Genomic DNA, 16,974 nt, shown 5'->3' on the forward strand with positions numbered 1-16,974 from the left:
GTTGGCAGTGCTGCTTATCACTGGCTTCCTCTAACATCTGAATTCTTGCTTTTTGACCTTAGTGATTTCTTTGTATTGGTTCACTTGCCTCTGAAGAAAAAAATTTCAGTTGGTAATCAGCTTCTTGCAGTCTTGTGGAAATGCATTTGCAAGAGGATCTCTATGAGGCAGTGATAGTCAGTATGAGCAGAAAAGCTGCTCTCTGAATTTCACCAGATCGACTGAGCTGTAGCAGTGCTGTCAGCTGCTTCTGTCATTACCCATCGCAGTCTGTGTGGCAGTACAGCCCCCTGAGCTTCTACCAAGTCATTTGCCTGGCACAGCCCAGCATGCCACTCCTTTATTGTGATAGCTTGTTATTTTAAACCTCTCCTTTGTTGTTGCCATTTTTCATGTCTGGAAATGCAATCATACAAGCAAGATGATTAAGCTGTCTTTAACTATCTCTGGTAGTTGAGTTGTTTTCATTCTGTAGTGTGTCTTGGTAGGCAGCAAGTGAACTGCTGTATCATGCTATGCTATTAAAATAGGATTTATCTTCCTACTAACAATCTTGTTTGAAAAAGACATTTTTCTTGATTGTTCTTACTGGTGCAAATCATGTATCCTTACAATACTTTAAAAATAGAAAAGGAAATTGCGTCTGGTGCTCACATATGGCAGAGTGCAATTGATCATGAGTTTAGTGCAGTGTGTGTATTGTAGAGCGCTGCAAGTGAGCTAGGAGATGAGTGCACAGAGTTTAGGATTATAGATGACATGCTAGAAGCAGGTAATAAATCAGAAGTGATGTTTTAACCATTAAATCCTCTTCAGGCTCTGGCAAGTATAAAATATTTATTTGGGCTGCAACTGAAAAGTGCCACTTGAGGAAACTGGGTGAAAGACACAGGCAAATTAACTGCAGAAAGTACCAGGGCCTGTAGTGGCTATCACATCTGAAACTTTAACTTCCCTCTGCTGTTTTCAGCGTGCATTTAATTCCTTCTTGTAGTTAAACCCGTTCATAATTCTGTACGCGTAATTCCGTAGTTGAACATTGGCCGTGGCTGTTGAGTCAGTAAAGCCTGGGATTATTTTTCTTTTCCCTCAGTGAGGCCAGGATTTCCTCCAAACATGTCATCTTTGGGCTCTGATCCTGCGCTGTTGGAGTCACTGACCTCTACCGTGAGCGTGAATGAGGATGAATTTGGGCTGTGACAGTGCTGGTCCTGGCATGGGGAGGTGACAGGGCAGCGCTGTGGGCAAACGCTCTGCACCACGTGTTCCTCAATGAGAGACACAGCCCTGGGGTCTTGCTGGGACAGCAGAAGAGCAGGAACTGGCCCAGTACGTAATCCAGTTCAGGTTCCAGCAGCAAAGGCAAACGCTAAGCAAGATGATGATGAGAACCGTGACACAGCAGCTGTTATACACGCCTTTCTGTACTCTTTCACTCTATACTAAATCCTGAAAAGCCGCCTTTCTGTCCTTTGGCCGTTTGTGTTGGTTGGTACAGAGCACAAATCCCCTCTGCTTTCTGTGATGAGTGAAGACTTGGACAGTGGCAGATCACAGTGGACACAGTCCTTGGTTTAAGCAGCTTTGTCTATGGTCAAACCATTCTCTGCCACCTTCTGGATAGCTCGGTAGCAATCCCAAAGGATCTGAGGGTTACATGTTCATAGCTTTGGCAAGCTCAACTATTCCCTTGCAAGCAGTACGTATTGTATTTGTAGCAAGTGCCTGCTAATGAACGTGCTCTCTCAGCCATTGGGAAATGAGGTTGTCCTTTGGGTAGGCACTGGTGTTGGGCAGTCTCCAAAGGACTAGCCCCAGGGTCTCCCCACGGGACTGGTGTGAACTTGCTGCTCTGGCGTAATGCTGGATGCCTGGTGATTGCTGATGGATTTCAGAAGGGAGCAGAGGACCTGGAAGGAAGGTAGGAAACCCGGCATGGTGCCTAGGGCTGAGGGCTGCGACGTGGAGAGCTCTCATCCCACCCTAAGGCCTGATCTTGGTCCTGTGGCCAGCTGTGTCTGGGGTATTCCCTCCGAGATCTGGGATAATGGAGTTGCATGTGAAATGTCTGGGGTTTCAGTTGGTCGTTTCAGAGGAACAGATGCTAATTACAGAGGCAGTGTGGCCGTGGCAGATGTCAGGGCTGAGGGGCATTGCCAGGTGGGCTGCGAGGCAGAGCGGGTAACGCAGCTGAGCTTGTAACCCCTCACGTCCCCTGGACAGACCTGCCCAGCAGGACCTGGAGCGGTGGCGACATCTGCACTTCTGAGCTCGTCCTTGGTGTCCCAGGCTTCGACCTCATTAGTCAATGGGATTTCATTACGGTCAAGAGTGTATTGGAATATGTGCAGTAGTGCAATACCATGACTTCAGCAAATAGCTTTTTTTTTTCTGCTTTCGATAAAAGGTTGGACATGATTGCTCTGCCTTCTTCTTGACTCTCCCATTCAATATCTTCTGTTGGGTGTGGAGCTGCTCATTCATCCCCTAAATTATTCCCTGAAGGACACTATTGCAAATGCAGCTGTTTTGACAGAGGTCAAGGGAGGCTTATCGAAACCACATCTTAAGGATAAAATAGAAAAGAGTCTCTTTTGGGCAACTAGGTCCTTGGTCTGTATCCAAAGCTATGATCAGAGCAGTGCTTTTAAAGACTTGGGTGCAAGGAGTTGTTCTAGCATTGGCAGTTGCCCCCATTCATGTGATTAAATGCCTTTTGTTCGTATTCCAGCTTGTATAATTGAAGTCTCTGCAGTGTGCCAGCTTTAAAAAGCCGAGTAATGTTTCCCTGCATGAGAGCAAGGTTATAGTGCCTGCATAAAGCTGAGGGGTTCCCAGCTCTGCCACAGAAGCACCTCCAGAATGGGCACCTAAGGAAAAACATCTATCTGGTGTTCTTAGAAAGCAGCCCATACGCCCAGGCAGCATGAACAGGCTCAGCTAAATCTCCTCCTCCTATTGTCTGTATAGTGTCTGTCTTTCCTAGTAATGCACAAGTTTGCATGAAAACATTATCTCTTCTTCCTTAAGAATTCATCATTTGTGCCTCTGCTTATTCCCCACATGAAGTCATAATTCTCTATTTACGATATCACAATGGGTTGCTGTGGAAATGATTACTAATATTAATAACCCAAAGAGGATGACATCAGGTAGGGAATTAGCAGAAAGTGCAGATGAATGCTGACTTTTCTGTAATGCAGCAACCAAGAAAGGTTAGTGAAATCCAGAGAACAGTTGACAACTTGCCCCTAAAAATAAAAGTTAAAAAATGAGACTTTTCTGCTCTCAGCCTTATAGATAGGAAAATTGGTCAATTTAAAAAAATTCTGTGCACTTTCCTTTAGCTCCTTCTGATTTTCTGTTACTTTATGAATTAGGGGTGTACAGAATCTCAGAGGACTCAGGTCTTCACTGAGTACCAGATGACCTGCCACTGTAAAAACACAACTAGTTGTGGTTTTCTTTTAATTAAAGTTAGATGTTGTAATAAACATACCACTTTTAATGGAGTGCCAGTGCTGTTCAGTTCCATATATGCAGAAGAATCTAGTCTCTTGGAAGATACAGACTCAACAGTATACATTTATAGAATAGAGACTGTTGTATTAGTCTACTTTTTTTTTTTTTTAAGGGTGAGGAAAGTGTCCCTTTCAATACATATTTGTCGTCACCATTAAGGCTGTCAGCCATGGGATCTGGGTGAGAGGCTGACTGAGATGTCATTTGACTTGCGTAAATGGAGACTCATGTTTCTATTACTTTGCTGCTTTTTTTTTCCTCTGAGTATTCTCTCCCTGGGTTCCTGTTCCAAAAGACAGGATGTTCATCCTCTCGCCTTCTTGACTGAGAGTAACAACACACGTAAGCTGCTTCCTTTTCCCCTCCTCAGGTCATGGTTTCCCTTTGCAGCAGTCCTTGGGCAGAGCTGGCAGGCAGGTGACAGCGTGACCGTGACGCAAGGTGGTTTGGAGGGGCAGAGCAGCACAGGTGTGCATGTGAACGGCACATGGTACCCATCACATCTGCGGTGATGCAAAAGGTGTCCTGTGCCAGGAAAAGCCGAGGAGCAGGGTGGGAGAGGTTGCTTAAAGAACTCTGCCTTCTGGAAAACATGACTGAGAGGATGCAGCGGGGAGGAGAAGCCCAAAGCCCAGCTGCTAAGAGCATGGGTGGTAGGTGGAAATTAAAGTAACACTCTGGCTGTGTATGGGCTAAGGAATTTGGCGTATTGACCATCGCAGACTGGAGCATTGCTGGTTTCAAACAGATCTCGAAGGCAGTTTGCATCCATAGGGTCTATGCTATCCTATCCTGTATCTCTAGCAGACTTTTCAGTACCTGACAAGAAGCCTTAAATCACTCTACTGTGGTTTATGCTGCTCAAAGTGGCTGTCTTGTCCTCCTCTTACTGAGTCTACCCTGCTGTTGTCTCTCCCGCCTGTCTGCATTTCGGGAATGACACTCCTGATAGATCTTGTCATTCAAGCAAGATCGCTGGCTTTTCCAGCTCTGCTCTTCTGTCTCCTCTGGTCAGCCTGGCCAACTGTCTATGGTCACTGTGGGCACTGCTGCATTTCAGGGAAACTCTGAGAAGCTGTTGAGTAGCGTGGTTTGTATGCCAGGCTGAGTCCCTGCACCCAGGCATGTAGCACCATGGCATAGCTCGCCAGCCTTACTCTGTCCTGCACTTTCTTGTGTTGAACCCTAAGGCTGCTGCTTTCTCTCTGCAGTGCCAGTTGTTTCTCCAAATATGAAGAAGCGAGGAAGGAAATTAATAGACAGAGACAGGGCAATAAAACAATGAATGAAATTCAGTGTAGATAAGTATAAAGTGATGTGCAGCAGGGACAGGGAGATTAATGATGTGAATATCACATACGAAATAATGTGCTCTGACTGATCATTACCACAGAACTAAGATCCTGGCTTGTTGAAATTGCCAGCTCAGCTGAAAACCAAATGGAAAAAATAATTATGCCACTGATTAAAGCTGTGGTGCATCTGCATGTTGGCTGTTGTGTGTACTTTGCATGCACGATCCCTTTGTTCCAAAAAAGGTAGAGTAGAACTGGAAAGATTCAGTAAAGTGTGATAAGGATGCACCTGGAACAGCTTGTCTAAGGAGGCAAACTAAGCACACTATGAATGTAACCTGAAAAAGAGGCAACTGAGATGGGATCATAGGTGCCTATAAAATCAGGAATGATGTGGAAAAGGCAACTGGGGATCAATTGTTTGCTGTCTCTTCTAGTGCGAGAATCAGGGGAGCTCTAAAGGCAAGGGGCAAGTTCAAAAAAAAAGGAAAAGAAACGCTTCCCCACACAGTATGTGTCTGAACTCTGAAGCTACCTTGCTACAGGTTCAAAAGCAAACTGGACAGACTCCTGGGGCAGTGCTATAGGTGGTATTGGTCTGTATGACAGCTGAGTTAAGGTTCCTGGGAACCACACACCAAACCTCAGTCACCTCCAGTCCCTGTCTTAGGATCCAGAAGTGGGATATCGTCATCTCTCACATGGGGCTGGAGACCCCCATCATGCAGCGCTAAAAAATAAGCTCCTCTAGTTCCTCAAGCATTAGAAAATGGCAGGTTTGGTAATCAGCAGTGTTTTCCAGGTAGCAAGCAATAATTTACCTTTCTCTGTCAGTCCTTCCTCCAGATGGCAATGTACTGGCCAGGTGCCTGTCCTCATCTTTTGCCTTAAGTGTGTAAGGGCATAAGCCTGAAGTTGCTCCCAGACAAGTGATCCTTCCTCCAAGCAGAAGAGAAGCATGCTGTCCTTCCAAACTCCCAGCTAACCTGGGGGGATGTGTCTGCGTATCGCTGAGTTAGTCTTCTCATCAGCGTTAGTTGCCCTGCACCACAAAAATACTTCATTTTCATCGTTGTAGGTAAAATCTTGATGTAGCTTAATCTTTTCTCACAATTTTCAATCTCTTGGATTAAAAGATTCCAGTTTCCTCTGTACCCCAGGCCAAATGCTACTTAAGCATCAGTGTAAAACAGGCCAAACTTCAATGTTCTTGGAAAGAAGGAAAAGAGATGGGATGGAAAAAAATATCTTAAACAGTTTTAAGTAAATAGTTTTCTTTTAAGAATGCTGTGACTTGAAGGATTTAGGAAAGGGTAGCTGAAATCTGTTGAGAGAGTGATCCTGTGGGTGTAGGGTTACATGCATTTGACTTGGGCTTAGGTTTGATTTTTCTTTTAATTGTTGGGGGCCAAGGGAGCAGGGGCTAATCAAAACAAAAATCAGACCCCGAAAATCTGCACTTCTGCTCCTCTGTGGACATGACACGGGCATTTTTAAGTGGTGTTCACTGCTGTGTTAGCAAGAGGAACATTCAGTGTATGTTTGGTTTTGCTTGTGGGGTGTTGGAGGTACAAAGGCACGCTGCAGGTGCAGTGGGTTTGGTCGCTGTCTGTCCCGCAGCAATCTGGGTGCAACTAGGTCCCGGATGGCAGCAGGACTCAGACTGCGGCCTTCCTCTTGGAGGGGGAAATTTTGTAACTAGGCTTGGCCTGTTTTAAAAGTGTATGTGGTCATCTTAACTCTGTCAGTGATAATAGGCCCTAAACGCATATGCATTTTTCCTTCATGCATAATGCTGCTTCATATTTAGGATTATTTAGCTTATCCATTACCTCAGTTGTCTGAGGACACACTGTAAAAAAAACTATAGAAAAGGCATTTTAGGCTATGCGAATGACTTCAATGTAAGGAAAGCATGACTAAGGGCTGAGAGAATGCGCAATGAAAATTACCCTCTTCAGGCTGAAGAAAATTCCCAGAAAAACTAGGCATGCGGGAAATGCCTGGCCCTTAATGTAGCTGGTCATACAACGCTTGTGGGCAGAAAGCCAGCCCTCCGCAAATGCATTGTGCGAGTGCTATAGTCTTTGTAAACTTGTCATTTCCAAAAAAATATGTTTGGGGTGTGTATCTGATAGAAAATACAACCAAAGGACCTTGCTTTTATCTCTTTCTCTGCCGTGGAGTCCCATCTGGGCAGGCACATGTGCTCAGTGACTTTACATAATACAAGTATGGAAAACGCCACAGGTCTTTAAAATAACCTGATTGCGTCACATTGGTGCATTTCTGTTACATCTAGAGCCTCCCTGTGGGGCTGGTTTGGGGCATTAGTGCCTGGGCGCTCTCTCAAGAAAGTGTTTTTTGACATTTTACTTCAACATGCAGGCACAGTTGTAACAGTGATAAAAGCTTGCAGATATGATTTCCTTCTTATCTTAAGAGCCGAGGACGAGAGTAATCTTGTATTGTCAAACCTCCAGTTACTAATAAATACTTTCTCGTGGTGGTGTTCGAGCTAGCTGAGATCCCATTCCCACTGTCACAGCTACTCAAACTCCCGTGCTGCCTCATTTCACTTTCCCACTCATTTTTCCTCATTTGTTTCTGAATTAATTCAGCCACCATTTCTGTGCTTTTTAATCTTGAAAACAGTCCTCCTAACGTGCCCTCGCCATCATCTCCCAGGGTCCCCAACGCTGGTTCCTGAGGCACAGCCAGGGCCCTGCCACTTGTTCTCCATTTCTGCTCGCTGCTGCTGTTCTCACTTCAGCATTTTACAGAAGCAAATGAATGGGAGATGTGTCCATACCCTTCTGCTTAAGAATTCATTCATAATTTCATATGGAAATGTTTCACAGTGATTCACAATATATTTCTGATGAATGAGCTGTTCCTACAGAAAACCTACAATATTGGGATTCTGTTTCTAACAAGGACTGGAGAAAGCACAACTGTTTGGGAGCTGAGTGAAATCCAGGTGTGGTGGCTTTTCCTCTACTGATACGTGTATTTTAGTGCATATTTAATAAATATGTTTCCTTAACTGAGACTTAAAAAGATTATGTGGGCAAGAAGAGAGAAGCTGCAGGTAGAGGATGAGTCTGCTGGCTCTGGTTACCAGGGAGAAGAGTTGCACTGGGTGCAGGCACGGCACCTGCTGCTAGATGTCTGCAACATCAAGGAAAGCGTAATAAAATACATCTTGGCAACATAACAGAAAAAAATATAAATAAGAAGGTCAACCATGGTAAGCACAGTAATAAAAATACATCCGGTGAAGTAAAGGTGCAAGGATTTTTCCCCAGAAAAACACATTAACCTTTTATGGAGGTAGATGTGACCTTGGAAGCTCAGGAGAGTTTCACAACTTCAGAAAGAACAAGAAATGACAATCTGATAACACTTCCTCAAGAATGCGTGGCATTCTTCATTGTGAATTTCATGTTCTCTGTGGGATGTGGATGACTCAGGCTACAACATGAAAAATGTATCCAGACCTATAAAGGAATTACTTACTGTAGGTGTGTGCTAGCGTGAGTTGCTTTGTTGCTTCCCAATATGTTGTAGATCCTTTTTATAAGTCAGTTCCATATAGTATTTTTTTTATGAATGAGAAATACTACAAATGAATGACCTTGCAAATAATTTAATGATAAACTTAACTGTGCCTGAAATTGAAGTCTGCTCTCTACTATGCGATGCAAATCTGTGGGGTTTCCCTGAGGAGGGAATTTAGTTGAAAAATTTTGTTAACAGAGTATCAGTTTATTTTTAAGATAATATTAGTGTATTTTTAAGCTGAAAAAAAGCCTTTTCTTTCTGTTTGCATCTTTGCAATGTATGTGGGAACATGGAGAGGTTAGGAGAGAAACTAAAACACTTGCATTTGCTTAGGCTTTCAGTAGGACCAAAGTTTTTGACTTTGAGCTTTGTTCACTTTGTGTTATTCTCGGTCTCTGTCAGAGTGAAGCTGATGTAAAGCTGTAGCAGTACAATGGGGAGTTTGGCGTCCTGTCTCCAGGCTTTTCCCATCTTTCTTAAAAAGTTGAGCCTGATCCAAAACATGGGATCTCAGGCTTCTTGTGTGCTGAGAGTCTCTGTCTCTGAAATTCCAACCAGGATCCAAATTTTTGTATGAGCCCTATATTTATAAACCAAACCTCTGAAACCCACTAGCTTTACTGTTCTGAGGAGGTTATTGTGTTGTCCCCTTGGGAACGAGGATTAGCACAGACGTGCCTTCTCGCTCCCTGGCACAGGTGCTTAGTGAAAGAGTAACTGCTTGGAAGGCAGAAAGGAGGTCCCTGAAAAGAATTAAGATTGGGCTGATAGCCAGGCTGGGAACTGTTCCTGTCCTGTTTGTGTTAATTCATGCTCATTTTATAAATATTGAATGATGGCTGCTTTTTTTGAAGGTGCTGAGCACCTATAGTTTCCATCAATGTGAGCAGGGGTTTTGCATACTCAATGCACATTCCTTGAGGAAAAGACCCCACGGAGGATACTTACTGAGTGCCCTGCTTAATCTCCTGCTTGCAGGAACCATTTCACAAGCGTTTTCTACTGCTCATTTCAGTTAGGGTTAGTTGATTCTTCCTTGAAGGGCAGAGATGAAAAGAGATCTCCTTACTTGCTGAATAGCAAAATGGCCCTTGGCTGACTTGGCAATCACTATTAGATATTTTTTGGAGGCTCTGTTCTCCCATTTGTGAGGGGCTGCTAATGTGTTTGGTCTAAATAGCTGTGCTTTGTGTCTCCTGGCAGACCATGCAACAGATGAGTGACCACCGCTATGACAAGCTGACGGTACCTGACGATGCCGCAGCAAACTGCATTTACTTAAACATTCCCAGCAAAGGCCATGTCCTGCTGCACCGAGCCCCCGAGGAGTACCCGGAGAGTGCAAAGGTGAGCGCCGTGCTGAGGGTGCCTGGGAGACCCCCAGCATCCTGGCCTTGCTGGGAAGTCCGTGGGGATTGAAATCATTCAGGACATGGTTTAGCGGGCATGGTTGATGGTTGGACTCGATGATCTTGAAGGTCTTTTCCAACCTAAACGATTCTACGATTCTATGATCAGGTGCTTTCTAGAATGGGCTGTTGTATCCCTTCAGGAAAGTATCAGATGGCAAAAGGTGGGAGGCCTGGACTTTGTTCTCATCTCCACTACCGATTTAATTACTTTGTCTCTTGTGCCCCTGGTGCTTCTTCTGCATAACAGGACGTAGCAACAGTTCCCCTCACTGCAGTTGTGATGTTAGTGTTGATTACAAATGATGAGATGGCCTAGCACCTGCTGATAAATCAATCCATGGCTGTTCCTTCTGTAAATAGTTAGAGAAAAGGGAAAATAGAGAGGCATAAAGTGTAACAATTCTGTTCCATTTTCTTTCCTAAACAGGTATTTGAAAAACTGAAGGACCACATGCTGATCCCAATAGCCAACACAGAACTGGATAAAGTAGATGGGTCACTCACCTGTTGCTCTGTGCTTATTAACAAAACTTCAGAATTATGAGTTTACAGAGTCCCTCCCTTGTAACTGGCAATAATGTTACACACAAGGTAGACGAATCTGTATCCACACTTTTATTGTTTTTATTGACAATCTACTGTACCACTGTGCTACTAACCCTTGTTTACAAATTTTTTGCTTTGTGTATTTTTATGTCCTTGCAGATAATATTTAAGGTGGATATACGGTTCGCTGGGGGGCACATAACTTGAAGTATGCTAGTCCCGAGGGCTAGCAGAAGACAATTATAATGGCTAACCCCTAGTATTAGTGGTTTAACATATCTATGTGAAAACTTTATGAAAACCAACTAATTCTCAACATTTCAAGCACCTCTGTTGTCTTGACACTGTTCCCTTCGCCTATCTTTTTTCTCTTGCTTCCTTGCTCTGCATCTTTTTTTCCTTCCTCGGTCCTCTTTCAGTGATGCAAGGTGTCAGGGGGGAATAAAGAAAACTCAGTGGGCTCATGAACTTGGTATCTTGTGTGGTAGGGAAGTTTTCCCTTTCCGTACACTAGCTGGAACAGTGGGCAATGGACTGTGCTCACTGTCTCTGCCATATCACGTTGCTGCTGCTGGGCACAGTTGTGGCTGGAATCGATTTCAGATGCCAGGTAGCAACTTTGGAAAAAGCTTACTCCGACAGGAGTGTTCAAGGGCAATGTCTGCCTGGGAAACTTGAATGACAGAAAAAGAGGGAACAATGCAGCCACACAAGATACATCCTGCAAGTTCAGGTCCCAGTTTGCTGCTAATGCTTTGACTTTCAATTTGGTGAGAATGGAAGAGGAGTTTTTAAAAAGGCCAGATCCCAGGGAGCACCCGGACCACAAAAATGAAAGACTGAGATGCTTTTGGAAAAGTTAAACCTACGAATGTAATCTAAAATATGGGGGGTGTTAATTCTCTTTATTTACTTTTTAAATTTATTTCTGTCTCTCCTTTCTGTTTTCTCCTCTTTTGGAGGCCACTTACTAGCAAAATTCAAAAGGAAAAGGTGATAGAAGGAGTTGAAGGACAGCTATTCCTGGATTATGCTCGTGAATAAGGGAAGCTATTTTTTCCTGAAAGATTGGCCTTTGTACTTTATCTGCCTTTGGGGCAGTTTTCCTTGGAACGATAACAATCTTATTTTTTTTAATTGCATGAATATTTACTGTGGTATTCAGTTAAAACAAATACAATTTTTGTAGCAAATTCCACAACATATTTACCCACTGAGTCATACTTTTTTTTACCACAGTAGAGTGAAGCATACCACGTTGTATTCACATGCTTCTTGTTAAATCACTTGTAGACTAAGGATGGAGAAATTCCCAAACAGGGGCAGTAGTGGGAACTCTCCAGAGACTGACAAATAGTCTGAACATGTTATCAACTTCCTAGACATCTCCTCCACCTTTCCTGAACCACTTGTGGCGTGTTGCTAAGGTACAGTAGGAAGCGAGCAGGGGGGGCACAGGCAATGTGGTCTGCAGGAAGGCAAACAGTATTAATCAAGCACACACTTGGATATTCTTTGGAAACCTGCGTGCTTTTTTGTGCAGTCATAACGGAGGAAACACAAGTACTCGTATCCGTAGGTACTCCTCAGCGTATCTCTCACTTCGTCTCAGTGGCTAAGGAGGAGGAAACCTCCTGGAAGCTACCAGAATATATCTGATGCATTGTAGGCACTCTGTATGTTGTGATGACATGAGGTATCATGGGGGAGAGAACAATGATGAGCAAATATAACGTATGTAAAAAGAGAGCATGTCCCAAAGGAAGTCTTTAGCCAGCCAAACAGCAAGTCCTGTTTTTATGGCTGTGTGTGCTGTCTCAAAGGGTTCTCCTAATGTTTCCCCTTTGTCTCCTCCATTCCCATGTGCTATCATTTAAGCCTGACCCAGATGATCAGGCTCTAAGGATGTAAACATTGCAGTGGGGAATCTATTTTTCTACCTTCCCTTGGTGCTTTTAAAATATCTGATAAAGCATCTTGCATTTTAAAATGAATTGACATTAAGCAAAGATTTTGTGCCAAAAAAGTGATCCTGCAGTATTTAACTGTGACCTTCTAGAGGCAAGCTGTACTCTGCTAAAAACCTATGCAGCTGTGGGAGCTGTTGTACAAAGCTGGAACAGAATCCCCCCGACCTGTCCGTGTACCTCCTGGGGCCTGGCCCCCATCCATGTCCTTCAGTCCCTCTTCCCTCCTCTCATTAGGGAGCCAGAGCATCCAACTACACTGGAACAGGGTTAGGCTGTGGCATTTCTACTCAATTTATCTCTCAAACTTTGTTGGTTGTTGGTTTTTTTTTTTCTTCTACCCCCTCTCACCTTTCACCTGTCTCGCTCTTTCTCAGTCTCTTGTTTTAGTTTATGGAATGATGAGTGCTTTTCTCTTTTAACCCCAAGTGGTTTTGCCTTCTGTTGCTTCAGTTCTCCTGCTTGAGTCTTCTTTTTCTGTACTCCTCCCTCCTCGCTGTTCACTCCAAAGTACCCCAACCCATGGTGGACTATCCTAAACTCACTCCCTCCTTGAGTAGATGCCAGGAGGGAATTGAAACTGAGGGGTCCGCTTTGGCTCTGAGCGACTTTCTCTGAGCTGGAAGGATGACTGTCAACAGGAGCTATAGATCCAGAGAGTGACAAGGGTGACTCCTCTTCTTCAGGGTTACTCCAGAAAAGATAAATATTTGTGGTGGACATTGTTGGTATCTCGTGTCCCTGAAAGCAATAGAATAGGTGACAATTAATTTCCCTGGCTCCCCAAGGGAGGGAGAGGGGGAGTCAGGATCTCAGAGCTGAGAAACCTCTGCGTTGACAGACATGTTGGTCTTTCACCTGTTGCCATTTAGGTTTCCTTGGCTTCAAGGCTGCATTTTGGTATACAGAAAGAGCAAGGGTGTGGCTGAGGGACCTGAATTCCCTCAGGTGGTGATTTCAAGTTGTATTCAAACTGTCTAACTTCAAGCACAGAATTTAGGTGCTCTAAATCACACCTGCTTTTTCTCTGTTGGTCTCAGTAGGTATCGTAGTCTCCTAACATAGACACTCTAAATTACATCTTAGCCTGATGCCAAAAGTTACCTAAGCTGGTTATTGGGATTGCCCTCACCTCTCCACTTTTAGCGTTATTCTTTATTCTGGCATTATAAAGCAAAAACATTAAGAGCACTTCAGTTTGTGCATTTGCAGTATGGTACTAAGAACTAAATTAATGCCAAATGCTTCTTGTTCTTAGCATTTTGCTGTTTTCCATTTTTTCTGTTGCCTAAACGAAGAATTCAGTTGTGAGGACGTTTCTGCTGTGATACATATGCCTGTAATGGGCATCCTGTACATCTTGTCACCAGAACATTTCTCAGATGCCTGATATAAATCATCATCCTTGATTAATATAAAATAAAATCCCAAACCAAAAAAGGAGATGAGACACTGAACACTAATAGCTGCCCACATAAAGCACTTGATAACAACTGTCAGGCTATATGACATAGCAGGCCAGTGCAGAAGTTCTTGTGGTTAATAGCTCAGCAATGGGGCTTGAATTACTCATCAAAGGTTTTTTTTCCTTTGAGCAATCAGTTTAGCTCAGTTCAAATGAGAGCTACAATGTACGTTATAGATCTTTCACAGATGTTCTCTTTGCGAAAAGTTTAGGGAGAGCTGTGATATGTGGGTTTCTTTCTTCACCAGAATGTGAATACAGTGTCTCTCTCTGCAATGAAAATGTGAATGCATACTGTACCTTATAAGATAAACTTGAATTCTTCCATTTCTGCATTTTTGTCTTTTCCATGCTAATGTACTCCTTTTCAGTCTTAATTAGATGCCACTGTATGAAGCTATGCTCTGATTAATTTGGTGATTTCCATGTGATAGTTACAGAGCTCATAAGCAACACCTATGTCCAGTTTTAAAAACAAAAAGTCAGTGCACAGAATGCTGTTTGTTCACAGCAAATTGGGGATGAAATATGGACAAAAAATGAGCTTTTGATTTCATTCAGCTTCTTATACATTATATCAGTGAAGTTAGAGCCAAATTGCTTTGATAGAAAACATCAATATTCACATGGAACCATTTGAGGAAAATAGTTTACTATTTAAGATTCTTTATTTTTGCTTTTATCAATAAGGAAGCTGAAAAGATAAGACTGCTTAAAGAATGGTATTTGTTAAGTGATTGTGAACAAACTATCATTGGACCTCATGTATTTTCAGAAAAGTTTTAACTGGATGTATGATGTAACTTGTATAGAGTTGCATGTGAATTGTGTTAGTCACTGTTATACATTGTATTGTTCTGCAGTGCACAAATATGACTACTGAACACAGAAGTGTTACATTTCATTAATTAAAAACTTGTTGCGGTATATAGTTCCCCACTTTTTGTGCCAAAAACATCAATACATTCCATAATCTGTTCTAATAGAGGTTTGCACTTTTTTTTTTGTGACTCTTGCAGTTTCAATGCTATATATCCCCATCACGAAGGAATAAAATGTGAGTTGTACTGTGTACTGTGTAGTTTTTGCTTCTTGGTTTTGAAACTGAATGTATATGCATTTAATTTAATACTGTTTCATGCCATCTTTTTATTTGGAAGCTTGTTACATGCCTAGAAATAAAGCCAATTATAGACACTGGTGCTAAACCTTTAAACCTGTTAGAAGAAATCTTGACTCTTTAAAAACAGATCATGATTTCAGATTCTACATTTGAGAATAATGTACAGAGAGGATATATTGCCTATGTGTTCTAGATACAATGGTTGTGACTAAATTTTATTATTGTCCAAGATAACTAAACAGATGTTACTGTAGTATAGTATTTTCTCTGTAGTTCCTGTATCTACTCTAAGTTACAAAAGGTGAAACGACAAAGGTTTATTGGCATGACCGTTATGGTTAAATCATTCACGTAGCTCTCGTGCCTTTTCTACCCCAGGATGTCATGAGAGGTGACTACATTTCAGACATTGCTTTGTGGTAACATGACAGATGGTCGCATGTTTTGTATCTAAATACTACTTCTTGTGTGCTACAAATACTGCATGTGGGGCTAATCTCTGCTTGTACCCTTGTGCTCTAATATCATTAGGTTATGATACTAGGATTAAATGGTCTCGGGAGACAATGCAGTTACTCTTGGCTTCATGGACGGGTGTCTAAGTGCTCATGGGCCTTCAGTGCCACCTTGTGGCAATCCAAGATTCAATTGTTCAAGGCCTCCATATTGTTGCTTCAACTTTTTAAGAAACCCAACATAAATTAACAGTACTGTAGCAAAAGAATTACATCACTTCCAAACTGTACAGCTTTGCTAGTACATAATCTAATACGCTTCTTGCTGGAGAGGCAGGGACAAAGAAAGATTTCATGAAGGCTGATCTAAATGCAGCCTTTGTACTAATTTAACTACACTGGTTAAAAGTATGACTTTTATGCTAAATATTTGAATCAATGCTACATCTAATGTGGATACATCTAGCTTGGTGCAATTAATATAGTAAACTAGTGCATTTACATGCATCTTTGTGTACCCATGTCTACAGGAAAGAGTTGGTACCAATTTACTTGAATTTGTTTCTAAATGGCAATAATTAAAAATAACAAAAGCTATACAAGCCACTCTCACTCGCCACATTAAGAAGCTTCTCATAGAATATCCAAACCTTCAAAAGCAAAAGCATAACAGTTATTTTAAAAGGAGTGCCCTTTGCAAAATTTAGCTGTAGAATATTACTTCAGCAAGTAGAGACTTCTGCACTTGGGTGTATGAATTCGCTCTCCGCTGTAAGTACACCCTGCCGAAAAAGCATCAGTCACAGTCCCCTGCATTATAAAGTCCAGACATTCTGATGCTCTCAGCAACCTCACCGCCAAAAATTCATGAGCTGTAGGTTGATTGCTGTTGGTTTGTAGTTGAAAACTTGCCATTGGTAGCTGCAGATATCCATTCAGTTTGGGCAAGGCCCTTGATCTCGATCTGGATCTGTAACCAAAGCAAACTCTCTTTCCCTTCTCTCTGCCTGGCAGCTTTCCTCCTCCTCCCTAGGGAATTGTGGGTGTAGAGCCCTGCCCCTCTCACAGGAGCCCAGGGTAGGGGGGGTCCTGCCAGCTCCAGAAAGGGGTTGTCCTGAGGCAAGGACCAGGAGGCAGAATGGGATGGGTGCACATGAAGCTCCCAGGTAGAGGCCCCTGCTCTGCAGTGAGGACTGCCTGGCGAGGGGTTGATCAATGAGGGCAGAGGGGGAAGAAAACCTGGAGACAGTCACAGCTCTGAAAAGCCAACCGACCTCTTCTCACAAACTGCGACAGCATTACAACATTTTTTAGGACCAATATTGTGAAAAATATGAAGAGGTCTGGGTTGTAAGCAGTTTCCAAAACTTACTTGGAAATTTACTCTAGAAATTTATTCTAGATGGACATTACATATGTACGTATTCATAAAACCAATGCAGTGTCCAAAATCTTCCCAGCTCCCTTGAAACAAATTCTCTCTAACTCGCTCTTCATTGAGGCTCACTTCTTAATATTGAACTGATGTTAACCTCCTGAAACGAGTTTCATGCCGAGTAGTCTTCTTCCAACTGCCTGGACCATTAAATCCTGTTAGGGGTTATAGGCATTAAGTCTGCTAAAAT

General features: G+C 42.8%; 1 protein-coding gene across 1 annotated transcript in view; it reads left to right on the plus strand.

The window, feature by feature from the left end:
• DDAH1 (dimethylarginine dimethylaminohydrolase 1) overlaps nucleotides 1–15,506 on the plus strand; it is a 66,572-nt gene extending 51,066 nt beyond the window's left edge. Inside the window, exons 5-6 of the mRNA XM_075039096.1 lie at nucleotides 9,585–9,728; nucleotides 10,221–15,506. Of these exons, the coding sequence (XP_074895197.1) occupies nucleotides 9,585–9,728; nucleotides 10,221–10,337 (261 nt within the window). The 3' untranslated portion in view covers nucleotides 10,338–15,506. The remainder of the gene's footprint in view (nucleotides 1–9,584; nucleotides 9,729–10,220) is intronic.
• The last annotated feature ends 1,468 nt before the right edge of the window (nucleotides 15,507–16,974 follow it).

This window comes from Buteo buteo, chromosome 10 (assembly GCF_964188355.1).
Source record: "Buteo buteo chromosome 10, bButBut1.hap1.1, whole genome shotgun sequence".
In the NCBI taxonomy this organism is placed as follows: domain Eukaryota; kingdom Metazoa; phylum Chordata; class Aves; order Accipitriformes; family Accipitridae; genus Buteo; species Buteo buteo.